Source organism: Haliotis cracherodii, unplaced genomic scaffold (assembly GCF_022045235.1).
Source record: "Haliotis cracherodii isolate W230 unplaced genomic scaffold, xgHalCrac1.p SCAF_18, whole genome shotgun sequence".
NCBI classification, from domain to species: domain Eukaryota; kingdom Metazoa; phylum Mollusca; class Gastropoda; order Lepetellida; family Haliotidae; genus Haliotis; species Haliotis cracherodii.
Window position 1 is genome coordinate 11,241,816 of NW_027266273.1, and position 27,698 is coordinate 11,269,513.

The 27,698-nt window shown below is 39.3% G+C and overlaps 2 protein-coding genes across 2 annotated transcripts; one reads left to right on the forward strand and one right to left on the reverse strand.

Annotated features, from left to right (window-relative positions):
• The first annotated feature begins 35 nt into the window (after positions 1–35).
• On the forward strand, positions 36–9,432 carry LOC139466036 (uncharacterized). The gene is made up of 3 exons (XM_071248053.1): positions 36–189; positions 2,872–3,078; positions 8,036–9,432. The coding sequence occupies exons 1-3, from the start codon at positions 36–38 to the stop codon at positions 9,430–9,432; spliced, it is 1,758 nt and encodes a 585-aa protein (XP_071104154.1).
• A 666-nt stretch (positions 9,433–10,098) lies between these two features.
• LOC139465258 (S-antigen protein-like) lies at positions 10,099–22,251 on the reverse strand. The gene is made up of 4 exons (XM_071246938.1): positions 22,206–22,251; positions 20,221–20,502; positions 11,993–12,148; positions 10,099–10,910 (listed from the first exon to the last, which is right to left on the reverse strand). The coding sequence occupies exons 1-4, from the start codon at positions 22,249–22,251 to the stop codon at positions 10,099–10,101; spliced, it is 1,296 nt and encodes a 431-aa protein (XP_071103039.1).
• Between the last annotated feature and the right edge of the window lie 5,447 nt (positions 22,252–27,698).

Below are 27,698 nucleotides of genomic sequence, written 5' to 3' on the forward strand. Positions count from 1 at the left end.
ACTTCCGAGTGGTTCTTTACAGCTTCCAACTGAAGATGGCTGATCCATCTTTGTGGTCAACGATGACAGTGAGGGGCGTATGTGCGATCCTTGTCGTGCTCCTGGGTCAGTTTACAGTGGGTTGTTACTATACCTTAAATGTGACGTTGGTAGCCATGAAAGCTACGTTCAACTACTCTCAAACTGAAGGTAAATATAATATAAATGCCTTGGGATATCCGTATTTGCTTAAAGCATTATACCCCTTGAGGACTCCGGGAAAGAGTCGTTTCCAAATAACCTTAGTTAGTCGACTGAAATGATTCGGATGTTCATAATCGTTGACTTAGGTCGACGGCGCGAGGCGTTGCCCATTTTGAGCAGCTGGTTTGGCTGACCAGGACTCGATAATTAACAAGCCGCCGGAGTATTAATAGCTGCGTCATTATAAAGGTAACTATAGTTTTAAAACGATAAGTCCAAACAAAATGAAAGCATACAAGAATGTATATTCTCGTATTGCTGGTTGAAAGCATTATGCAGGTACTGGTATTCGCGAAAAGGAAGGCAAGCATGTTCTGCCATTCTGTAGCAGCCATTGTTTATAACAGACAAGGCCACTTTAGAGACTGTTTGCCCTAGAATTAATTTTACCACCGCCTGCGTAGCCAATAGATGTGCACAATTGGGGGCGCCGTATCGTGCAGAAAAGGTTCCCAGTTGTCAGAGATTAAACGCCGATTAATGTTGATCGCCCACAGTTGATTACTGCGTCCTGACTGACCGTGTTCTCCTATAGTGGGGATCGTAGTCTGTCATACAGTCCCTGAACAAATACATCCGATACATCCCATGTTTGGCAAGTCTACATTCTGAAAATGAAGTATGAAGTATCTAGTCTCCATTTTATTTTATTTGAAAACTAAAAATGAACAACCGTTACGGTTTCATTTCAGCGACCAGATGTTAATCGTAGGGGATCGTTGCTCGAGCTATCAGTCTTTTGTTTGCCTTGGCACATTCTGATATTTTCATTCATCCGTGATATACATTGATTATTACGGCCTCTTTCACTGTAAATAATTTTTGGCTTCATGATATCATTTATGGATAGAACAATTCTATATGCGTTAGTCACAAATAACGCCCAAAGCCTCCGATACGGTGTTCTGTCACAAAACAATACTATCAAAATAAATTAAATGTTCAATTATGTTAATTTCTGTCACGCTGAATTTCCCTTCATCATTATTAATAATTTATATTTTTGAACGATGGCTGTACGAACGACAGATGGCTTGGCATTCAGCACAAATATAGTCTGATAAAAAAAACACCGCAAAAGTGATTTTAGATGTATGTTCTATATATCATATAGAGAATCGACACGGTTATGGATATCGTGTATAGTCGCCATTAGATTCCAAAACTTACTGGCATCGTCGTCCCATGGGAGCAATCAGATCCTGAATTGTTGCATGCAGTGCTTGTCAACAAGTGATGTTGCACGTGCATGTTATGTTGGTGTGTTTCGGCGCCAGGCTCCCAAGTGGCTGTGTTTTTCCAATTTTTCCATCTTTTCACCAATTTTCATTCTTACGAGTATACGTAAACGTATGAATTTAATAGAATTGACGGTCCAATAAATAATAGCGACAAACCCGTTTCCACAATCATAAGCAATTTTAGCTAAAAGCAATGTAGAATTCCGATTATACCCCGAACATGTGTTTATGAATCACTATCATCAAACAGTGATGGTATCGGGTGTTCGCAAATACGAGAGCGGATCCTGCGCCACCTGGGGATAAACAGATTCAGCATTCAACGTCTTCTCCAAATTGGGTGAAGGAATGAACCTGAAGCTGTTCCGAGAAATCTAGCACCATTATAGGACACATATATTTACGGAATATATAATCAGCATTTCAGGGAGTTTATTCATAGAAAATGAAAATAAAAGGTTTTAATTGAAATAATTTCTTAGAATCAAAGGTACTAGGAAACACACATTTTGATACTTTGGTGGGATTTGTAGCAATATAGGATTAAGATTTTGTTGATGACAATGAAAGAAAAACCTTACAAAATGGCAGTTTTTAAAATGAAACAGTTAAAAATCTTTTAAATAATTCTTCCCTGAAACAACAGGAATTATACGTTTGACAACCTTGATTATGTAATGTTTATCAACACAATCTATTTCGATATGCTTGTAGGCATAGGTACTTTAGTATAACTATGACAGGTGAAGGAGACTGTCTGATCGGAAAACTATTTAATCGATGGCAATAATTTTAATTGCGATACAACTGGATACCCATGGCATCAGGACCAATCAACATAATCTAAAGTCTATACATCAACCAAAAGCGAATTAGTAATTCATTTAGTATCAGGCTTATAATCCCAGAGACAATTCCTTCTAACCTATCAAAGATCCACCCATCAATGATTTATCGATGTATTAATTCGGCTCTGTACCTATTTAATCATATTTTACAATTATTTAACGAAGGCAAGTTGGTAATAGCAATACCTGTATTCCAGCAACAAGAGGGAGGCGGACACCAAATACCGAGTTACAAAATTCGCCTTGTGGAGACAAAACGCTTTGAAACACATATACAGTAAACTACGGTTATAACGAACACGCTTATAACGAACTGACGGATATAACGAACTAACTTTTTAGTCCCGACTATTTGCTGTAGTTATGCTGTATATATGCCTATAACGAACTACGGTTATAACGAACTAGAAACAGAAGTCCCTTTGAGTTCGTTATAACCGTAGTTTACTGTATATGTATATAATATAAACACCAATACAGAATTGAATAAGGATAAAAAGAGAGAAATATGACATTAAATGTGCAATGTTTTTTTTCAGTGTCTCTAGTCATGTCCTCATTTCTACTTGGATTCGGATTTGGAATGCATTCAGGGGCCGTGCTGGACAGGATTGGACCAAAGTGGACCTCGCTTATTGGCATAGCCCTCACCGTTCCTGGCCTGGGGCTTATGTACATCGCTTCTGTGACTGTTGAGTTCTTCCGTGACAAATCATGGCTTCTGGCTATTTTTGCTTTCATTGCTGGTAGGTTATTAATATTCACTTGTTGGAACCTTATTTCCTGTACAGAATCCAAAAGCAACATGACACGATTCGATTAACAACATATTAATATCAATAATACTGCTTACGGCACACACATTTTAAATATGGGTCAGATATATACACATGCACAAAAGTTAAGCGCCACCATATTCATAGTCTCTTGATTTCACGTGTGGGAATCAGAAATACGAAATATGATGATGTATGACCGAATTCGGCTTCCATAGTTTCATGAACCCAAATTTGTCCAGATACCACAAGGAAAGCGTGCTTTACGAGTTGCTGCAGTTCCCCTACCCTATAAATAGTGAAATTTAAGTTTCAGACACGTGGTTGCATTTTGCTCCTGTGTGAGATTCCCCTTCCAATAGAGGTAGAAAATCAGCCATGGTGAGGAGAAAGTTAACGAACGCTGAAAGATGGCAAGTGATAGGCATAAAAAATGCTGGCACGTCACGAAGGGCCATTGCAAGACAAATGGGTCGCCATCACAGTGTTATCACTCGTTTGATTGTCAAACATGGTCAAACCAATGATGTCAATGACAGGCATAGGTCTGGTAGGCCAAGACCTCTAACAGAGAAGATAGGCGTCTTTTCAGGATAGTCAGACGAAATCCATTTGCCACAACAGATTTAAGACTGCAGTGGATTACCCATCAGAAACTCTGGACGATGACCGTACGGCGTCGCCTCAGAGCGGCTGGTTATAACGCCAGAAGACCAGTAAAACGTCCTCAACTGACTGAGAGGCACATGCGGAATCGCCTGATATGGTGTCGTGCCCGTAGTCGATGGAACTTAGCCAACTGGAGAAGGATCCATTGGTCCGACGAGTGTCGAATGCTGCTACGAACTGTTGATGGTCGAATTCGTGTTTGGAGGCAACGTAACACTCGTGTTGCACCAAGGAACATCCAGAAGACCTTAGCATGTGGCGGGGGGTCTGTCATCATATGGGGTTGTGTTTCCTTCTGCTGCAAACTTCCGCTGGTGACAATTTGTGGAAACCTGAATGGCCAACAATACCAAGATGCCGTTCTTCGTCCAGTGGTAGTCCCTCATTTTGACAACCATCCTCTTCAGACAAGACCTGTTTACATGGACGACAATGCTAGACCACACAGATCTCGGGCAGTTTTGGCTTATTTGCGTCAAGAAGCTATTGCCACTCTTCCTTGGCTGACCTGTAGTCCGGATCTTAATCCGATTGAGCATCTCTGGGACATTCTTGGCAGGAAAATCATCGTGATCCCCCAGTTCAAAATCTCGATGGACTTGAAGCCGCACTTCATGAAGAATGGATCCGTTTGCCTCAGAGAAGCATTCAACGACATGTAATGAGTATGAGGCGTAGGGTTGAAGCTGTGGTCAATAGACACGTTACTGACGTTTCTGTCTTGCAATAGACACCGCACCCCCTAGGGTGTCTATGTGACACCTGATATGGTCTGCTGATATCATGACAGTTACAATGTACATGACAAAAAAGGTTTTTCAATGTTTTCTAATCCTTCAATTTCTGGTCTTCGGTAAAATTCCATTCTGCTCATATTCTTTTGGAACACAAGATAAACTTTTGCATCACATGAGGTTTACATATACGGCTAATAACAATCGTACATTTCGTTATAATAGTCATCAATAAGTGTCAAAAGTAATAGCTCACAAATATGGTGGGTGGCGCTTAACTTTTGCGCATGTGTATATTTACTTTGGCTACAACAAATCAGATGTCATCTCCGACGAGTTGGCTGAGGCACTGCAATGTTCAATGAAGATTTACGTCCATTAGCTATCGGGATAAGCAGGTAGTTCGAATCTCGATTCGAATACCCGTGCTCGCTAGCTTCATTACACACATATAGTTTATTGCTTGTGACGTGCTCCATACCTTCACTTTCATCGCCGGCCCCTGGCCCGTCACCCCAAAAAGAAAATAAAGAATTAAGACGAAAGACCCAGAAAACATCCAGCGAGGATGATTCTGACACAGGGTTGTTGTGAACGCTATCATTATCATCAGGGTCGATGATATGATCAGATGGCGCAAATCTACAATAAATAGAAATTATTAGCAGCGCAAATCTGTAACGGTGCGCATTATTCATAATTTTATTCGTATACGACACAGAAACACACGAGGGTGATAATCTCTCGTTATATAATTAGTATTTTTAAAGTATGTTTAGAAATCGCTTGGGCATAGAATGCGAAAGTGAACCGCCATATTTAATATACAGCTCCAAATGTAATATCGGGCTTTGAATATGCTTTACTCAATGGATTTGGCACATTATATAAATTTGCACATAATCATTGTATACAGATTAAATTCAATGTAGCAAAGAGGGTTTGCGTGATCATGGCATAGATAGGCTGGTTAGGCTCATCATCAGCTCAGGGCCCTTGACCCTTCTACACGCAGCCCAGACAGCCTAGACTAACCCGCCCAGAACCTAGCCTAACACTGAGCCTTCTACATTTCCCAGATTGTCAGAAGGGCTGTATTCCTTGCAGCAAACGTGGGTACTCTCCCAATGTCAGTCAACAGATTGGGAGGTACCAAACCTAGGCACCAAGAACAATGGGGAGTCGGCCAACTTGGATTATTTCCTAATCGAGGTCTGCATATTTGCCATGTCTTGTCAATAACATTAGTGTCAACAGAAAATTCCATAATATAAATAATTTCATTGTGTGTTTGGGATGTCTTGTGTCATTTGTTGACGTTGTAGCAGGGCGCTCCTCCCTGATAAATTTATTGATGACCGGATTCCTGTCATGACAATGTAATTTCACATGTACTCCGACACCATTGTCAACACTGTCAAGATATTCATAGATACGCTGAATTCCAATACGTTCGTGTTTTTGTGTGCGTGCATTGTCTACTTTTGATAGAGTTGCCAAGTCTTCCAATATCAGGGGCTTTCGTCAATCTGTCGTACTGATCGGGTAACATTCCAGACACAAGGTATCCATTTACCAAATATTTGTTACCAAGATAGGGTAACCTGGGCCATATCATCACATGATTTTTTTCACATCAGAAAGTAAAATAGGCAACGTGTCCAATAATTTTCATGTCCAATTTCTGAGCAGGAAACGAGGATGACAAACTACGCGAATAAAGTCGATCACAGAGCTTTTCAAGAGCATTTAAAGTGGCACAAAACATCTTTTGAATGTATTCATCCGTTTTTTTACACTTGCAGAAAGAAGAATCACGAGCAAAAGATTTTTCAATTATATTCTCATCGTTTACGTCATCTGTTAAAACGTTTCCACGGACTGGATCGATATTTTTCTCAATAGAATATGAGAAAGTATTATCGAGAAGCTGGTTGTTTATCACAAGGTCCCTCCTCCAAAAAAAGGTTTTGATTTTCATCGCTTGCTCATAAATGAAATCAATCTCGTCTCTGTTTTCAGCTGAAAAGTTATTTTTTCCTTGTGGCGAAAATTTTCTCTCCGAATTTCTTCGTTTCACAGCCTCAGGGTTGTCTTTCGAACATTTTCTCTTAATCCCAATCTTTCAATACCTGTCATTTTTGACAATATTCCTTACTTTAGATCTACAGTTCGGTTGCATAAAATCAGCAGACAACAAATAGAGAAAAGCGGGAAATTAGGCGTGGCTTATGTAACCCATAGGGGTATGACAGGTGACTTTCGCTTTTGATAAAAGTGTAACTTTGAGTCTTTTTAGAGAACCTAACTTGAGTTACATATATTATTTCGTTTCCCACAAGTTTTCTTTATACAATACAAAATTGGTCGGTTTTGATTGTTTGAATGCAATGAATGCCATCAACCATCCAGACCAACACAATCCATTCAACACGACTTGTATGAGACTACCCACCAACGCTTGGGTCACGCGACATAAGAAACAGCTGCCCAAAACAACGCGCTACCATTATTTTGAGGGGGTGTAGAGAGTGCTTTCCATAACTTGAAATTTTGATTTATGATGACTAGCCATGCCTAAATATGCTTATTTGTAATGCTACAAATTCACGGTAAATGATGAAAAAATCCTTAAATCTAAAAATAATCGAGTCGGACCAGACAATCCTATTGATTCGCAATTGGGATTTGATGACATGCATCAACCAAGTCAGCGAGCCTGACCACCCGATCCCGTTAATCTCACTTCTACGACAAGCATAGTTGCTTCGTTTGGTTGACAAACAGCAGTACAGAACCATCAACAAAATCAACATTGACATTGAGATTATGTCCCACATTCATGGCTCGTTTAAGAAAACTTGTGGAATGCCTTGTTTTCATCATGAGTCTTGGCATGTTTCACAAGAGAGTCATCAGACAATTTAATGCGTGCAAAAGGGCACAATACAATTCTGTCCATTCTCCACCACGCCCACCCATAATAATTAGTAAATATAAGCGATTGCGGGAAGAACGAGGGTGGTGGGATCTATTGTCTGACATGATTCATCTCTGAATTTCTTGCGTCGCCCAATACGAAATGACGGGTACAGCATAAGTATTTGTGGCTTTAACTTTATTGCGAGCATTCAGCTTTGAACTTGCTAGGGGCATCATAATTTTAAGATTGCGAAACCAACTTTATCAGATTAGTTTATGGATCGTAGCACAATCAATTGTATATCTTGCTGTGCTGTACCTATGTCGGGATTTCAAGATTCAAGAAACGCAAGATTTATCGTGTGGATCGGCTGGTCAGGCTCTTATTTAATTGATTGTCATCTTACCCCCAAGGCGTGGATTATTGATATCAACACTGATTTGTCTGGCGCAGTCTCGATTATTGAAAGACTGACGTAATAATAATTCAGCTGGTACATTGTTCAGTGTGTCGTAAACACCAACGAAAGGATCTTTTCGTTTTCCTTCAGCAATAATACCGACTTTTACCTGATAAAAACTTGTTCTTCTTCAACTTGCAGGTCAAGGTAGCTTCGTGACATTCACCGTTACCTGGACGACAGGCGCACGACAGGCTGACCCACGTATTAGGGGGATACTTATGGGTGTGTTCAAAGCCTTACTTCTCGGTAGTCCAGTTTTCTTCACCTTAATCTACAATGTATACTTCATGAATGGTCAAATTGTAGACGCAAAGAAACAAAACTTTCAAGGTTATATTTTGTTCGTGATGATAATACTTGTGATTGTTGACCTTTTAGCAATCTGTCTGTTGAAAGATGATAACAGGGGAATTACTGAAATTAATAACAGCCAAGAAATGGAAATGGAAAGTGGTATATACGGAACTATCCCCATTGTAATTGACGATGATACTTCGGAAGAAGATAAACCAATGAGTACAATAACAGAGGTGAAGGATGAACTCTTTTCGAGCGATGACGAAGACGATCTGAAAACCAAATATAAAGAATACTCTTGTTTGGAAAATGCAATGGATGAATATGATCGAGATGATGACACATGGTCTTTTGAAAGAGTTCAGAATTCATACACTTCTGTGGACAAAAAAGACCTTTCTGATGAATATGACCAGAAAGAACCTTCCATCAACATGTATTATTCTTTTCCTGACTCAAAGTTACACAGTGAGTGTGAACAAACTGAGAACAAACACATATCTGACGCAAATCTATGCAACCAGGATAGTTCAGCGTCATCGTCTGATAATGTCTTGTCCGGAAAAGAAGACATCCCACTAATGACGCAAAAAGTGTCTGAACATGTTCCTTTCATAAAGCTCCTGAAGACATCATCGTATAACATTGTGCTGTGGAATATCTCATTGAGTTTGATAACCGATACAGTAATCTATGGTAACATACCCGCCATCACCCAGAGTGTCAACCTGCAATATTTAGATACATCTTTAATGATTGTAAGTCGTGTATGTATCTGCAGTAGTGCGTTCTTTTCTGGCCTCTTCTACAATTACATGAACAATCAACGAAGTATCTATTCTTTGATATTTGTTGCTGTGTTGGCATTACTGTCGGCTAACACGATGATGTTGATCTCCACAGAACACGCTGCCATTCTTCTGGCAGCTGCAGGCCTTATTGGATTAGCGTCTGGAATACTATGGGTTCTAGGTGCAGGTTTGGTGTTTTCTGTGTTTGGACCTAAAGATTATGGCAGGAACTGGGGCTTTGTTATTATGACGGGTTTCGTTTTATCTGAATGCGTGTCTTTGATTTTCGGGAAGATGTATGACGCCCAGGTATCCGAAGCAGATTCACACGTATGCTATGGAAGTCAGTGCACTAAACACTGGTTCATTCTTTTGCTGTGTATATTGGCGGTGTCATTTATACTGAGCTGTTGGCAACTGATCACCACGTGGAAAAGGGCGTTTTAGCAATTGTCCTGTTATACTATTTTGACACTTGACAATCATTATTACAAAATGTCAGAACCCTTATTTACACAGGAATGAAGAACTTCTCAGCACACATTAAGCGAATTTGAGAAGAAAGAAAGGAGTGTTAATCCTGGGGATCTGTTTATTTTATATATGTATGTTTATATACTATGTAACATACTTCTGCTAAGACCCATTACCATGTAGTTGCTCGTGTTCCTTCGCACCATCACGAACATAAATACCAAAATATACCTATTATGTCTTTGGTATTATTCGCAGAATAAAGAAGAAGATGTATAATTTCCCTACCGGTAGCACACGCCACTCACACAATTTGCATCCCAATGTATGTAAGTAACAATGCCAACAACATTAAGGGCTTATTCTGTATTGTCCGTTACACAGTGAAAGCTGTTTTTCGTTTTACTCTGTACTAATGTGTTACCAAAGTAGCAAGCTACTTGTAGTTTTTAGATGAAAAAACACTAAAACAATTAAAGCATGTGCTCTAGAATTGATGTTATAATATAATTTACAGTTATCAAAATAATAAAAATATTACAATTTTGGTTGTTAGAAGCTATAAAGAATATATATTTAAATATATTCATACATTAAAAACATGATAGGTAAAGGAAGCACTTTATTCATTTAATTTGTTTAAATGCCTTGAGAAACAGGTTTTTCTGTCGAAACGGGCCTTTGAGAAACAGGTTGTGCCGTTGAAATAGGATCCTGTGAAACACGTTGTGAAGTTGCAGCTTGACCCAGGTAAACCGGTCTTGCCGTTGCAACTGTACCCTGGGAAGCTGGTTGTGCCGTGGACACTGGACCCTGGAAAACTGGCTGTGACGTTGAAACGAAGCCTTGAGAAGTAGGTTGTGTCGTTGAAACTGGTTGTGACGTTGAAACTGGACCCTGGGAAACTGGTTGTACCGTTGAAACTGGATTCTGTGAAACCGGTTGTGCCGTTAAAACTGGATCCTGGGAAACCTGTTGCGACGTTGCATCGGGGATTGAAGAAGGAGGTTGTGACGTTGAAACTGTACTTTGGGAAACTGGACCCTGTGAAACTGGCTGTGACGTTGAAACGAAGGCTTGAGAAGTAGGTTGTGCCGTTGAAACTGGACGCTGTGAAACTGGTTGTGTCGTTGAAACTGGACCCTGTGAAACTGTTTCTGTCGTGGACACTGGACCCTTTGAAACTGACTGTGACGTTGAAACGAAGGCTTGAGAAGTAGGTTGTGACGTTGAAACTGCACTTTGGGAAACTGGTTGTGCCGTTGAAACTGGACCCTGTGAAACTGATTGCGACGTTGTAACGGGGACTGAAGAAGTAGGTTGTGCCGTTGAAACTGGACCCTGGGACACCGGTTGTGCCGTTGAAACAGGTGATGCACTGGAGGTGGGGGTGTATTGTGGTAACGAGGTAGTCACGGTCGTCTTGGTTGTCGTTGGCAAGGGAACCATATCTGTAGGAAATATATTAATTTGGTTATCAAAGCCAGATAGATATGTAACTAAGCAGATTCTTTTAATCAGTGAACAATGTTACGTCAACTACGACCATACATATTTGTATATATTTCAACTCGACAGAGGCAGAAGTGATGCAGACCAATTCGTTGGTCCGAATCACAGAATGTGGTCATTTGTTTGTCAGCACCATAACGACATGGATATATAAAAACATAAAGTTTGTAGTACGTGAATTACAATTATACAGTATATGTTTTACATTTACTTACATAGAAATGTTCACGATACATAGGCAGATATTACACCATATCATATTTCACGATGAGTGTTGGGTGTGGGGTGTAAGGTGGTGTTGGATATAAAATGTAAACTCCAGATACTCGTAACTATCGGTCTCGATTATCCGCCGATTCCATTGGGTGAAAAGTTAAAATAGCGGTGACAATTATATGAATGGATCACTGAAAATCAGCGGTGACAATTATATGAATGGATCACTGAAAATCAGCGGTGACAATTATATTAATGGATCACTGAAAATCAGTGATGACAACAGGTGTTCGCGAAATCTGTAATGTCCTGTCTTACCGATGGCGCTCGCGATTCATACAATTTGCATAAAAAAGTAAGTATTTAAATCCTGATGGCGCACAGCGCTGTTCCTGCCATGCAACGACGGCCTGTAAACAAACCAGACAACCAAATGATCGATGGACTAGAAGACGCACTGACACGATAGTGCATTTACTGATTTTGTTAATTTAATAAAAACGAAATGAATTTTGAATTAGGTCTGCTGTATATATGTTCATAATTTGACATAAAAATTGCATTAAATCTGTCTCTTGTACAACTTACAATATGTCAGGAATAAATTGATTTACATATCAATAAATATTCCTCTGACAGGTTGCATAAAAGAATTATTGATATATAATCACTACGACCTCCGGTTTCTTCATATTTATGCACAACATATAGTTGTTTCGATTTATTTCGTGTTTTAAAGGTTTCTTTCTGGAATTAATGTTCGATGTACCACAAGTTGAAGCAGATTATATGGTGAGTACTCTACCGTATTCACAGATGTAGGTGTAGTGTTGGGGCCAAACATGACAAGCGTGGTCCTCCCAGTGGTAGTCCTTGGTGCTCTTCATCAGCACACAGTCTTCTATTCTATGAAGCAGGCTGGGCTCACCAGGTGCCCAGTACGTGAAATGCGTAGGCTCACCTGAAGAGGCAAGTGAGGGTGTGAGTGCGTGCGTGCGTGCGTGCTTGAGTTTGGTCTAACGCCCATTTGAACAGTATTCCGGTTAGGATATCACGGCGTGTCAGCTTAATGTACATGTAGGTGGAAATCCCGGAGTGACACGAATACGAGAGACGCTGCAACTTTGAACCGTAAATATCGACGTCGTAAACGACTGTCCCACTCTAATGGATCAAACAGTTGAGAGATAAACCCACTGTATCATCGGGGTAGTATGACTGTAGATTAAATCCCTTATTTTAATTTTATACTGAGTGCTTATATATGTATAGATATCGTGTATCAAATGTTCAGTTCGACTACCTCAAATAGCAAAACGTCGACTACCTCGAATAACAAAACATCGACTACCTTAAATAGCAAAACATCGACTACCTCAAATAGCAAAACATCGACTACCTCAAATAGCAAAACATCGACTACCTCAAATAGCAAAACATCGACTACCTCAAATAGCAAAACACAGTAGGTTTATTAAATTTTCCATTCCACCATGAATAAAATAATGGTTACAAAATACCTTGTTTTTCACAGACAACCAAAGTCATTATGAATGTGTATTAATGTTATTGTTTCAAACCAACTGGTTCATAATAACAAATACTGTTTTGAATGGAGTCGGTTGCGAAATATATCAGTTCAGCGGGTTTTTTTTGTTACTATTTATATAATCGGTCGCCGCTACATTGGAAGATGTCATGATGATTTCCAAGAAATGGTCTTGGTTGACTCCAAGCAGTGCAGATATGAAACAGTTTGCGATGAAATGATTATTTGTGGATAAACATATGTAAACAAAACCGTTGTGATCTTTTAAAACCTAAAGAAAAACCTATCGAGAGGGTATCTCCTTTGTGTTACAACCTTTAATCCCCAAACCCGGAAATATTTGGAAGTGTTCGGGAAACACTGTATTCCTTAAATAAGTGTAAAGAACTAAACAAAAAATATCACAAAATAAACTTATGAAAAGTAAAAGACAGAGCCAAAATCTGAAACAAATTCTTACTAGGGCTTCTTTCTCAAATGGAAAACAAGAATGTAAAACAGTACAAAAGTGTACCAGACCAAATTGTGGTACTTGCCCTCTTGTTTTACAATGTTGTTCTGTTACATTCAAAGACGGAAAAACTTTCTATGACCGTGAAAATATGAATTCTGCTTCGAAAAACTTGATTTATGTCATGCAATGTGCTGGATGCAAGGCCGAATACATTGGACAGGCAGGGGACACCCTCTGAGCGAGAGTGAGGGTCCACCGACAACAAATAAGGAACCCCTCTTTCCGGTGTCCTCCACTCAGTCAACACATTGATCAGTGAGCCGGGAATAAAACACCAAATTTTGTGATATTCCCGTTTTACAAATGTGACAATGATGCACTGAGAAAGATAAAAGAAAGTTATTTTATTAATACTTTCAAACCAAAATTCAATGGCCTGAAATAATTGAATTATTTTATACAATGACATGTATTGTAGATTTTACTGCCACCACAATACTTATTTCTGTATGTGTCGTACGCCTGCCCTATCGTCTTACGCCTGTCTTATATTGACGTCACAAGGTTAGATTGCACTGTCACGTCATACTATGTTAGTGTGCACTGTGACGTCAAAACAGCGTAACGGTATAACTGTACTCTTGAAAATCACATGCGTGAAACCGGTTGAGTAAGGGATACAGCTCATCTTTGGACTTTTGTATTTTATGATATATATGTAATCTTACCCCGGACATTGTATCAGTGTTCACTCAAATTTCATTTTCATCTCTCTGGGTAAACATGTAACTTATAATCCACACTGGCTTAAATATGTTTTAACACAAAGTTGGCTTGAAACTCCACAGTAACATTAATACACGTTCATAATGACTCGCTCCACCTCGAACTTCGACATGGCTCAACTCCCAAGCTCGGTGAAGTGACTACGTGTCATTGTACCCAGATGGCGTGGATCGTTGCTCACAATATCAATCTCTGGTCCAGACTCGATTATTTACAGACTGCCGTCATACAGCTTGAATATTGCTAAGTGCGGCGTCAAACAACAAACAAACAAATTTTAGGCACCGATGCCATTGATCGGGTGGTGAGGCTTGGTGAATTGACTAACTGAGTGACATCCTACCCAGATGGTGTTGATCCTTGCTCTCAATATCAGTTACTATATTGTCTGGTCCAAACTCGATTATTTACTTGCCGCTTTCATATAGCTGGAATATTGCTAAGTGTGGCGTCAAACAACAAACAAACAAATTTTAGGCACCGATGCCACATGGGTTTGGGTGTTATTTATTTAACTGTGTGCGTACTCTGAAATATATTTAATCATATCTAATAAGCTGTTGGTTGTTTATCACCATTCAAATCGATGCAACTTTATGCTTGCAGCAAGCATGGACTGTGCTGAGCAAACCGATGCAGCAGTGTCTATTTTCATAGTACTGCCATGTATTGCCATGTATCTTATATCATTATATCTTGGAACACTAACAGGGTCAATTAATGTGAACATTTGAACATTTCCTAACATATGGTGTCTGTAGACATGTTCTACCTGGAATGTAACAGAGCTAAAGAGAGTCACGTTTGAGAGATAAGCGAACTATTTTGACTCCATTTGGCTGTTTGTTAATATATTAATCACCTCACTATTGAATCCATACAATGATCGGGGGATACAGGTGGCCCAGTCGTCTAAGGCACCGCAATTCGCTGTGCAGAGTTTGCGTCCTTGGGCGCGTAAGAAATTTATGATTGTGGGTTCGAATCCCGGTTCGCCCCGATTATGTTTCTAGGTTTGTCAGCTCCATACCAAAGTGGTAAACGTTTTGAGACCTGCAATACTTCGAGTTTTCCTCCCACGCACCGTGATACAACGGGAATACTGTTAGGAGCGGCTTTGAAACTCACTCACGGTATAATTGTCATGTTCTGATGAAGAATAGCACTGTGTTAAAGTTGACCTGACTGTAGATGTCTAAAGCCTGATACAACCCTGATACAATACATGCTTTGCAACAAGACAGCACGGATGGCCCAGGTGTCTATTACGCCGAGTATACCTCAGGGCATAACATATACATATAGATTACATGAAGCCAGTTAACCAATAATACTCGCAGCTGTGACGACGCGAAATTATTTTTTTTTGCAAGAAATTATATACAGTGAGATGTATGAATTAACTCCGAAACGTGCATAGTTTATTAATGACCATGCAGGATGTGACACAGTATGTTTGACTACTTACATCCAGTGTATGAAATAATAATAAAAAAATACGGGGCTGCATCAGAACCAACAGACCTGAAAAGCTGCATTCCCTGACGAAACTCACCAAGCCCACATTCATAAAATACTGCAAATTATTGTGACAAATAAATCCACACATAAATTCACTACAGGAACTACCTGCCAAGGGCTTACAAGTGCTGATTTCTAACACTGCTAGCATCGCTGCAATCAATGCATGTCTGTGCTGGACATTTAGAGAGAGGACCGCCTGCGTGGTCTAGTGGTAGAGCGTCCGCCCGGAGAGCGGAAGGTCTGGGGTTCGATCCCCGACCGCGTGATAACAAAAGACGTTAAAAGATGGTACTTTTTGTTACCCTGTCTTGCGCTCGGCATTAAGGGGCTAAAACAAGGACTGGTCGGCTCGGAGTCAGTATACTGTGTCTGAGTGGGGTATTCATGTTAAACTGTGGCATGGTATCTCAGTGTAATAGCACTATAAATCGGCATCAGTCCCAACTAGTACAAGCAGCCACACACACACATACACGTGCATGCACGTCGCTATATAAGTGCAATATTCTTGGACGCGACGTTAAACCCCATTTCACCTCACCTCCCCATTTAGAGAGAGTGAGTGAGTTGGTTTAACGTAGCTTATAACAGTTATATCTGGTCAGCTTGAAGAAGCCCCAAAGTCATGTCGTAGACTTTAATTAATTTGGTGAAACTAACCTGCCCGGGTATGGTGCTGACAAACCAAGAATTCTAAACAAGGCGAGACGGTCATTGGATTCTTGCACGTATAGGGGACACAACTCTTAACAGCGGCGCTTAAGACGATCGAGTGCCTCTGGAAAGGCTCTTTTGGAACATTTGGTAGATTAGAACTACGTGTGAATAATTTACATAAACTGAAGATACCGACACGTGTATTTAGATTTTAACTTAGATTAAGATGATGAATTTAATATCTATTTAATGGCATCTATTTTTATAAGATTCTACATTTTGTAGGAAAAGCAGAATATCTTCGTGGGAGGGGCGTCCTCCCCACAAACTTCATTAATCCGAAAACCTCCTTCGCTGGAACATACCCTTTGTGAATAAACATATTTCAGCCAGCTTGGATTATGATTTATATGTATACTCCCCAGGGAGACTCTCGGACCATCAGAACAGTAACTCGAAGCGCGAACAGCAAGCAAGCAGGAGCCGTCACATCTAACAGTTTGACGCTACGATGGCCGTAACAGCTGACTTGTATGAGTTTTTACACACCGGTTAGACTGAGCAATCATTTGTTTGTTCGTTTGTTGTTTAATTTAAGGCCACGATCAGCAATATTAAACTTATGTGACGGAGGTCTGTAAATGATCGAGTCTGGACCAGACAATCCAGTGATTGACCTCACGAGCATCGATCTACGCAATTGTTTCTCTTCCCCAGGTTTCTGTTAAGAATATTGGAAGATCCACGTTTTTACATGACAGTATCAGACTAAATCGTGTCAAGGTGCGCCTAATAGATGGGTACATGTTTTTCTACACGTAATTTTGGTACAAACAGAGGAAACAGTTTCCTATCCTGATCGAATGATTCAATATTTCATGTTCAATAAATGGTGAAACATGTGATTTTATCACATAGAATCGATGAGTAAATAGTTTGTGATTAAACGCCCACCTGGTAGTAATATTCTGTCAATTAAATAGTTAAAACTTTAGCAAAATGAGAAGGCTGACAAACATCGCTGACATTAGAATAAAAATAATCAAGTATTTTATGGCTTACGATATGGAACAGATGTATATACCCATAGTGTAATTTTTTGCGAGAGAAAAACTTTTAAAAATATATGCAAATTCTACAGCCCGATGAAAACTCTAAAGAGTAGCATGGAAGGAGTGTGTATACTTATTCTCCCAACCTTCGCCTTAATCATGTACAACACTGCTGACATCACCATGAAAGACATCCCTACCGGTGAACGATGTTTACAGAATAGTGTGTTCACTGACAACAGTTTCTTTGAATTAGGGATCGTATACTAGTATTCATTAATGAGTCATCCAAGTTATCAGAATCAATCGGACAATATTGTTGTCTGTGTCAATGTCTTTCTTTGTAACCAAGAGACTGGATCGAAAATAAAGACAAATACCGCCGTCGGTGTGCGTGCTTTTGCAAAAGTAATTGAGTCACGGGTAAACTGAAACTTTGACAGTTTCAGTTGAAATAACAAATCAATGTAATATCTTTCCTTTTTTATCCCCAACTCTAACCTTGATAACCACCCCACTCATATTGTCAATAATGCAACCCGAGGTATGCAACGATTAGACGATCGCGAATTGATATTTCAAAATAGAGAAGAATTAATACTGCGCATAAAGGTTATCACGCGAGTGTGTTTTGGGATGGTAGATATCCAGTATTTGGAGTGGTAGACATCCAGTATTTCGCGAGCCCTGGCGAATGAGCGAAAACATAGTGTTTATTCCTAATACAGGACATTTATCATCCCATAACACACAAGCGTGCTGCCCAAACGTGTAAAATGTCCCAGTTCCGTCTCAGTTAGACACTTATTTTCAGTTTCTTAGACCATTGGTTTGATTATGAAAACCATTATCGCCGTCGTCTTTCCATATTCCCGATGGTTAATTCTGAACCTTTTATATTTGCATCTTTATCCGTATATGACCCCAACGAATACGGTCTTTATCCGTTAGTTTTATCCTGCCAAGAAACCTAATCATTATATGATAAAATCACAGAACAGAATTTCCCGCAGAATCAGAATAAATATTTTCATACGAGTGATGTAGACACAATTTTATGGATAACAACTTCTTCAATACTGTAAAAAGCGACGTTTCGGTATAGATCCTTATACCGTTGTCAAGCAGCGATCTTGTAGCGATATTAACTACATAAATGACAATCTGTTATTATTTTGCCTTGTCAATGTGAAACTAAAGTGAAAAGGAGTCATTGGCAAATGCTTATCAGAAATTCAACTGATGCTAAGTTGGTTTTGAAGGGGGAATAAGTTGTCGTTGTAGCATATGAGGTTGTCAACTGTATCGGCACTTCAAAGTATTCCAGACTGGCGTCATATATGTCCACAGATGTGTGAGTGCTCCTAGAATTTAGTGAGTATTTACAATGTCGATTAAAGTTATGCGTTTTAACATTTGCTTACGCCGTCGGTTCCAAACCTCACAAACACGATATGTACGTGTCTAAATGTATCGTTTAATTTAAAAACGTGGCAATCCGGCTCATAAAGAAACACGAAAACAACATTATCACTATCCCCCACCATGGGGCAAATTCCTATAAAAAAAGTCCTATAAAACCTTATGAAGAGAGGGGCGCTTTATGTCACCAGCATAAATGATTAAATGTGAAATTAACACACACACAAATGGCCCCTTCTCTAGAAAAAATAATCAACCAATTCTCGAACTCAGACTTGATAGGCATCTCTCAGATAAGCTAACTTCATTTCTTTCTGAGAACACTTGTCCCCGTTGCAGACCCCGTTGTAACTGTGTATGCTCGAAATCTATCTATACATGTAGCCAAGGAAGTAACTCTGGAAAATAATAGTTTCCGAGACCAAATTTCGAACAGTCTTGACAAGTATCTAAGAGATAGGAGTGTTTTCATTCACGTTTCTGGGGAAAGTTGTCCCCATAGCAGACACTATGTAGTAAGTTGAAAAGCATGGAGCAAGGGCCATAACTCTGTAAAAGTTAATTTACAGAACCAATTTTCGAACTCAGTTTTGACATATATATCTAATACAAGCTTGCAAAGTTTCAAGATTTTGAGAAAAAAAATGTCAGCATTGCAGACACTATGATCTAAGTTGAAAAACATGAAGCAAGGGGAAAAATTCTGTAAAAATAATTTTAAGGCACACTCAGTCTTGACAGGTATCTCTTCGAAAAACATAGTTACAAACTTTCATTCATGTAACGTCAGTAGTTTCTGAGAAAAGTTGTCCCCGATTCATTCAGTATGCACTAAGTTGAATGAGCAAGAGCTATAACTCTGTAAAGATGAATTTAAGACTCCAATTTTCTAACTCATTCAAGTTCATGCCCGGTAATATCAGTGTGTAAAATGTTATTCCTCTAACTTACATAGTTTTAGAGAAAATAGCGGACGGACGGACGAACTCCGTTCCAAATTCACCCACCTCACTTCGTTTCATGGCATAATAGCTATTCAAAAGGCACACGCACAGTTGGAACAAGTCGTCTAGAAGATCAATGTATTCGTGGAATATAAATGTTATTGCACCTCAGGAAATTGATTTTATAATAGCTTCCAATGATTAATCACAATCCTAGCCGCTCTTGTTAAAGAAGCTATGTTTTCTTCCAATACATGAACCGAGTTCAACTGCTTGTTCAAATCAAGAAACGTGAGTAGCGAACTTATTGGAAACCTGTTAAAATCAAACCCTCCACTCCATATTTTCCATCCTATCCAATGAGAATTTAGTCCGGTTCCACAAAGTGATCTCAGCACTCGACTTGTCGTAAGTCTATGTTAAGATGGGAGTTGCTTTTAGCCGAGATTTCTTATGATGTGGAAAGGGCAATTTAATAAAATCATATCTTATATGATAGAACCCCTCCCTTTGGAGATCTTAAAGCGTCCATAAACTTCAAAGGACGCGTCACGTAAACCTCTAAGCAAACCATGAGAACACAGTCAAACTAGAGAATGTGTGGATTCTTGAGCCAATCTGATGTTAAAATAATGAAGAGTTTACCTGATACCCATTCGTAACTATTCTCAATGTTTGTATCGGACAAACCGATCCATATTCCGTGTTTTTGGAAGTTCATGCTCTTCAGTGTCTGTGCAAGAAACAGCTGGGTGGCCATATCGTTGATGGTAACCAGACGTCCGCCCTTGTGCTGACATTCCTTCTGAGCATCCAACCAGTAGGTCTCTCTGAAGATGGCAAACTCGTAACATCGTTCACGGAATGAACGATAGTAGGTGGAACTTGCTGCGCCCGGGCAACGACTTAAGTCATCGCTAATGGCTCCTGGAAACAATAGGGGGGAAGTAATGAGCGAGTGAGTGTGGTCTTACGATTTTTAGCAATGTCCCTGTCATATTATGGCGTGGGACATCAGTAATGGGATTCTCAGATTGCACCAATGATGGAATCAAACCTGGGCCTTCGGCGCGACGAGCGAAAGTGTTAACCACTGTACTGACTAATCGCCCCGGAGAGTTATGAAAATGAACATATTTTCGTGTTGCAGTTAACGGCAAAGAGACCTTAACATCCAAATGAAAAAATAATACGTTCAAATGAAGTGTGACCAAGTATGGCTTTATGCTGCTTTAAGTTGTTTCGAGACATATTGTTATTTCCTTTTTTCCAAATGGTCTAACGACCAAATTTAGTCGCTGTACGCATAACATATCAAATATCTAATTTATTCATGTTATTATATTCAACATCAGATTGCCCCTGACACACCTGTATTAACGTGCGAGCCACCACGTGGTGCACCAATGCCAGCGAATGCTGATGTACCAATAGATATACAATAATCTATGTCAGGTGTTGGTAGGGTGAGGGTACCGTGTCACACAATCAGTTTGGTCACATTCTATGTGCATAATCTACTTATGTACTTCTTATAATAAGCTAGATGAGTGAGGATTTACTCTGCCCTGAAGTACCACAGGAAATCACTCGAGAGACATGCAAAGACAGATCCTATTTCGTTCAATTTCCGATTTGCCTTTTAGCATGTTGGCGAACCGGATGTACGCCGTGTCAGTGTAACCGTTTATTAAACATTTCATTTGTGTTTCATTAAGCATGATGTATGGCATAATATTCTGAGGATTAATCAACTTATGATGTTCATATAGTGTCTGCATACACCTACGGTGATGTAAAGGCATTATAAGTTATAGTTGTGACATAGAATGGTTTTGTGGTCGACATAGAAAATGTTGTTTGTCAACATGATGAATATATTATATGTGGGTATTTTTAAATCGCTCTTGCGACCTGATTTCATTTAAAATGCCCAGTTGATAAACACACAACTTAACATAAATGCCCTCCCCTCCCTTTTTATACAATCTGTGTCATTCCTTCATACGCAGCGTTCCCTTTGCAACTCGGCAGTGTATGCACGCCTTGTGAAGTATTGGCGACGTCATTGGCTATGGTGTATGTTTGTTGTTTAACGCCAGACTCAGCAATCTTTCAGCTGTATGAAAGCGGCCTGTAAATAATCGAGTTTAGACCAGACAATCCAGTAATTGATATTGAGAGCAACGATCAACGTCATCTGGGTACGATGTCACGCAGTTAGTCAATTCACCGAGCCTCACCACCCGATCAATGACTGCCATCTTACGACCAGCATCAGTTGCTGGGGACCCATCATAACCCGGAACTCCCACGGTGGCAGTAGCTACGAGTGGGCAAATGTGGTAAAATCATCTGAGGCGCCGACATTCACAATAAAGAGTTGCACCCTTTAGTTATATCAGGATCATTGAACGTATGGTCGAATCCATAATTGGACACGATTATTGTCCTTGGTTCCCTAATCTCACGCGTTGGTTAAACGAAAGAGGTAAATGTCCATAACATTCGTCACTTTGGTCTTTCCGTCCACATTAAGCTATTACGCCATGATGGAATACTGTTCAAAGCGGAATTTATCTCACTCAGTAATTGGCTATGAATGATAATGACCTCAATGTCCTACATACCAGTCACGAACAGACACAATCCAAGAACAGTCCTCAGATCAACCATAGTAGTTGAGATGGAAACACGTCTTATCTCCTGAGCGGGTCAAATATCATTTTGTAATATAATCTGATAGCTATTCCTGCCATTCAAAGGTCAAAGTGTTATCTGTAAGAGATCCAATGAAGGTCAGGTAAACCTGACCAATTTAAAAACATAGAAGACGTTGCTATCGCCATTTTCTTCTTCAAGGTCTGTTTCGCATTCAAAGTCTTCCCAAGTTTATTCAAGTGATTAAAAGATTATGAGATGTTAATCAGTCAAGGAATTAATTGAATCCCAATGCTGTGACCCTAACACGAGTTTGCACGCATTTAAACATTTAGATGTTTGAGATTTATAAATTACAATATGGCGACTGTGAGACCATCTTGGATTTCTGAATGAGGTTATATTACTGTATGTTGTGCTGATCATCCACACCTTGTTTCATAAAGAGCACTTATTAGTATAGTAAAATAGTCTTAAATAGGGACCCGTGAAGATTCAGGGGTAGAATAGATCTTCAGCAACTCATGCTTGCCGTAAAAGGCGACTATGTTTGTCGTAAAAGCCGACTAACGGGATCGGGTGGTCAGGCTCACAAGATGCATGTCATTGATCCCAATTGCGTGGATCGATGATCATGATATTAATCACTGGATTGTCTGGTCCAGACTCGATTATTTACAGACAGCCGTCATATAGCTGGAATGTTGCTGAGTGCGGCGTTAAACAACAAACCAACCAACCAATCTGAAATAGGGTAAGCTATCTAAATTTCGACCAATCAGAGGACTCTATTCCGTTGGTGTTGTAATAAAATGTGCTTTGTGTGCAAAAATATACCTAAATATCCCTTTTAACGAAATCGAACAACTAACTTTCGACCAATCAGATGCCGCAGTTATATTTGCAAGATGGTGAGAAAACCTATTCGGCTGAGTCCTGATATACATTGTATCTAAATTCCAAATTTGAACGAAATCTCTGAATATTGATTAATCAGCTCTGCAGGCGTCCTCTCCGTTTCCATGGAAGCAAGGTAGTAACGTAAATAAAGTTATATTGTATAGTGTCCCTAGATATACCTTTGAACCAAGATTTATCAAATCGTCAGTTATGACCCATAAAGAAAACCTGTAAATAACGATAGATTGACTGGCATTTCCCATTTACAACAGTCATCATGCAAGATATTCAACTTCATTTGTACGTTGTTGACAGTATTGCCAAACACAATGAGGTCTTCCGCAAATAGAAGTAGAAAAATATAAATAAATTCCGGATGTATCTTAACACCAAAACGACAATTTTGTTCCATTTCAGTAACCAATTCGTTTATAAAAAAAACCTGAAGACAAAAAGGGACAAAGCATACACCCTTGTCTCACACCCATGAAGCAATACATATACCAGATACTCTGCTGTTTTAACGAAAACAAGCCTTTACACTACTGCACATGGATTTTACCCATTTTAGCACTCAAACCATGTGTGTACAATGTACATCGATAGATGTCGTCAAGGCCAGGTGATTTATTATGTTTCTTGGCACTGATGCTTTCAAAAAGTTCGGATCTGGTGATTGGGGATTCTAATATGTCAATTGTCACATAACCTTGACATGTCACTATGTCATCCACCTCACCAAGATTATCCTGAATACCCATTGATTCAGAATTCAGCGGCGAGAAATAGTCCCTCCAGTCTTGTATATCAATAGGGTTGGGTCGTTGCGTTCGCCAGACACACGTTTTATGATGTCCTAGAAACGTTTAGAGTCTACCGCTTCTGCATTTTCTAGGTCACTCCTTTTTCATTGTGCAAACTGGGCTTCCTTGATTCCACACAGTTATCTGTATTCATTGTAAACTTTGTAATACTTAACAAGGTATAAGTTGTCTTTAGTTTCTTCTGAACGCATTTAAATAATGGCGCCGTTCATGTTTCTAAAGATACATTCATCATCATAGGGGAACATGTCACCGCTAAACCATAATCTATCACACTACACCCTAAATGGCCAATAAGCTGCAGGGTGGCCCAGTGGTCTAAGGCTCCGCGATTCGCTGTGCAGAGGTGCGTCCCTTGGGTACGCCAGCAAACCTATGATTGTGGGTTCGAATCCCGGTTTGCCCCGATTATGTAGCTAGGTTTGTCACCACCATACCCGTGCTCGTGGGTGTCACCGAATACTGTTAAAAGCGGCGTTAAACCCAACTCACTCACTTACTCACTAAAGGCCCAATAAAAGTACCGTCACCGATATGATAGTCAGCTCCAAATCTTCCATTCACAACATGTATGTTCAGAATTGAACACATTTCCAAAAGAGTTTTTCCAAAGTTATTTATTAATTTATCACATGAATATCTTTCCATTGTGGAAAAATTGTGTAACAAAAAAGTAATTATTACTTTCAACATAGTGAATAACATCTGCAAATGGAGCCGATCGCGACACCTGATGCTCATCACCTTCCAGAGTAGTAGCTGGCATGTCCTCAACGACGAGCTTGCCATTCTTATCATAGGCCCTACTGTTCTCAGATCTGAGCAAAGTCAGTTTCGCTTATTACGAATAATTGCAAGAAACCGAGCAAAAACAATAAAATCGTGAAAATGGCAAAAAGTATCCTATATTTCCAATGAAACTTTGTTTATAAGAAAAAATTACATTTAGGGGCGATATGTACACTATTAACCCTTAATGTAAAAAATATATAAATTTTACATTAAGGGTTGCGGGTTACGGAAGCGTAATAGGGCCACGGTTTAATTTTTTGTGTCTAAGTATCTCCTACGTAGGACTTAATATCTTCTACGTAGGACGTAGTATCTCCTACGTAGGACTTAGTATCTCCTACGTAGGACTTAGTATGGCCTAGAATTACTATCTCCTACGTAGGACTTAGTATCTCCTACGTAGGAGACAGGAAGTCCTATGTAGGAGATACTAAGTCCTACGTAGGAAATACTTAGACAAAAAAAATCACCGTGGCCCTACTACGCTTCCGTAGCGGGTTGTTACTCTTAATGTACAGATTTTTACATTAAGAGTATTTTTTACATTAAGGGTTGTAACAAGGCACTGATGTAACCCACTCTGAAAGACATTCAACGGGTCCTTCTTCTCTTCTGGCCCATTTATTGGCATATGCTTTGACAACATACATAATGATTTTAAAGTTATGATCCCATTTGGCTGCTCACAATGTTTTGGTCCATATTGGAATAACTGACGAAGGTTGCTATTGTCAATAATGTTGAAATCACCTGTGATTATATGACCTACATAATTGGGGGAAGAAAGGTTTGCCGTTGCAAAATGATCGCTCTTTTTTGTCTGAACCATCAACTTAACTGCCCTCTGTCCCCTGCATATTATCCAACCATTCGTGCCAAGCCTGTTCCCATAATAAGCCATGTGGTTACCGTTAACTGTTGAGTAAAGGGAAGGCCGCTTCTAACAAGCTATATTGTACCCAGCACAATATCGTGCATAGCATGTTGAGAATAGCATTGCTGTTGTTCTAAAGATTATTTAACAAGTAATCAAACTTTGACAGCAAACAACAAATGTAATTAAGTTTTATATCATATCATTATATCACTTTAATCCTAGTTGTTTGGGGGATACTATAAAAATAAATCAACGTTTCTTTTGAGCGAGCATGAACTATAAAAGCTAACAATCAACAAACGATAACACCAAGAGTGTCGATAATTCCTGAATAGCATTTGCTACCTTTACCAACGTCAATATGCTGATCTAACTTCTATGAAATCAAAAGCAGGAAATCAAAAGGAGACAATAATGACAGTTCAGTGGTATTAGTTGTTGCATATATATGTCATCAATCTATACCCTGCCTTGTTGGTAAGTGATGTAGACAAAGACCAAAGGTTTCAGTAAATGTATTATATGGTATACGTATAACTCATAGATTATTCTCTAATATATTATTAAATTCAAATCCATATATTATAATTAAGTTTACAGAAAGTACCACTTCAACACTGAAATACATTTGTAATTCATAAACATGATTTTGAGAAAATAATAGTGAGTGAGTTGGGTATTACGCCGCTTTGAACAGTATTCCAGTTATATCACGGCGTGTCAGCTTAATGTGGGAGGAATGTGATGCAAGTCTCAGACGTTTACCACTTCGGTGAAACCCACGAGCACGGGTATGGTGCTGACAAACCTAGAAACATAATCGGGGTGAACCGGGATTCGAACCCACAATCTAAGGTTTCTGGCGTGCCAAAGGGACGCAACTCTACACAGCGAATCGCGGCGCCTTAGACGACTGGGCCACCCGTGCCCCCTGAGAAAATAATAGTTCTCGTTGACTATACATCAACATTATAAAATTGCATAAATTTGGATTTCGGAAATAGATTCGCTTAAGTAATACATTCTCATCTCAGTTACATGTAGGTTGTAACGATTCACATAAAACTGATAGATGCATTTCAAATGACCCACCCTGCTCTCGTGGCACTTTATATGATAATATTTCTCATTACTTATTTGTACATGCGTGTCCATTTTACGCTATTATCAGAATAATTTGTATTATTATAGACATGATTATGATAATGTTGAAAAGGCTGTACAGGAAAACATAGAAATAACTTAATCTGCAGATACATTTATTCCGCATCTGATAATTTATCAAATTTGCTGTATATTTCAATTATCTTCTTATAATTTACTGATTTAATTATTGCGTAACTGATATTATCGAATTGGAATCTTGTTTTAGCAAATATTTAAAATTAATTGTTTACATTTGGTATGTCATGCAATATGTTTCAACTGTGTGTATTGGAGCGGTATCAAGATAATTCATTTCATTATGAAATATATATGTTTGAAACATTACAAATGTTTATGAGGAAAATCGTATAAATCAGGTATAATGTATAATATGGTATGATTTATAGTCCCCATGCTTATAAGTAAGTTTGTAATTGTTTTTCCGATGCATCTTAGAGTAACGTGTTTTCTGCTGGACCAGTCAGAGCCCGCTGTCAACAATTAATCACCGACAGGCCTGAGCTGGGCAGTGGTGAGCTGTCGGGCCAGTGGAATGGTGTCGTGCCGGGTTAGCGAAAATCCAATTTTCCCTAGTATCAGTAAAGCGAAAACCAAGTTGGGGTATTTGTCCCACGAAAGCGAGAAATGAGTAATGGCTATAAAAACACAGGATTACCGTAGTTTAGATTAACGCCCGTGCTGCTCAAACAGAGGAGAGGAGAGGAGAGTCGTTTCTTAAGAATACATACAGTATGTATTTGATGGTATATATAAAGATTGCAACTTATTTATCTATTCAGCATCAAATACTGTCTTGAGGCGCCGAGACACAAAATGGAGTTGAAGGGAACATGGCAAACTTCATAGACAGCTTCCTGCAAGACAGGTCGCTATCAGTTAAAATAGGGAACAATCGATCGGAT

Excerpts from the sequence above, each read along its gene's own strand:
- LOC139466036 (XM_071248053.1), top strand. The coding sequence starts at position 36 with ATGGCTGATCCATCTTTGTGGTCAACGATGACAGTGAGGGGCGTATGT. Across the intron at positions 190-2,871 it reads CAACTACTCTCAAACTGAAG|TGTCTCTAGTCATGTCCTCA; the intron begins GTAAATATAATA and ends GTTTTTTTTCAG. Across the intron at positions 3,079-8,035 it reads TATTTTTGCTTTCATTGCTG|GTCAAGGTAGCTTCGTGACA; the intron begins GTAGGTTATTAA and ends TTCAACTTGCAG.
- LOC139465258 (XM_071246938.1), bottom strand. The coding sequence starts at position 22,251 with ATGGTTGATCTGAGGACTGTTCTTGGATTGTGTCTGTTCGTGACTG. Across the intron at positions 12,149-20,220 it reads TAGTTACGAATGGGTATCAG|GTGAGCCTACGCATTTCACG; the intron begins GTAAACTCTTCA and ends TTGCCTCTTCAG. Across the intron at positions 10,911-11,992 it reads CACCTACATCTGTGAATACG|ATATGGTTCCCTTGCCAACG; the intron begins GTAGAGTACTCA and ends TATTTCCTACAG.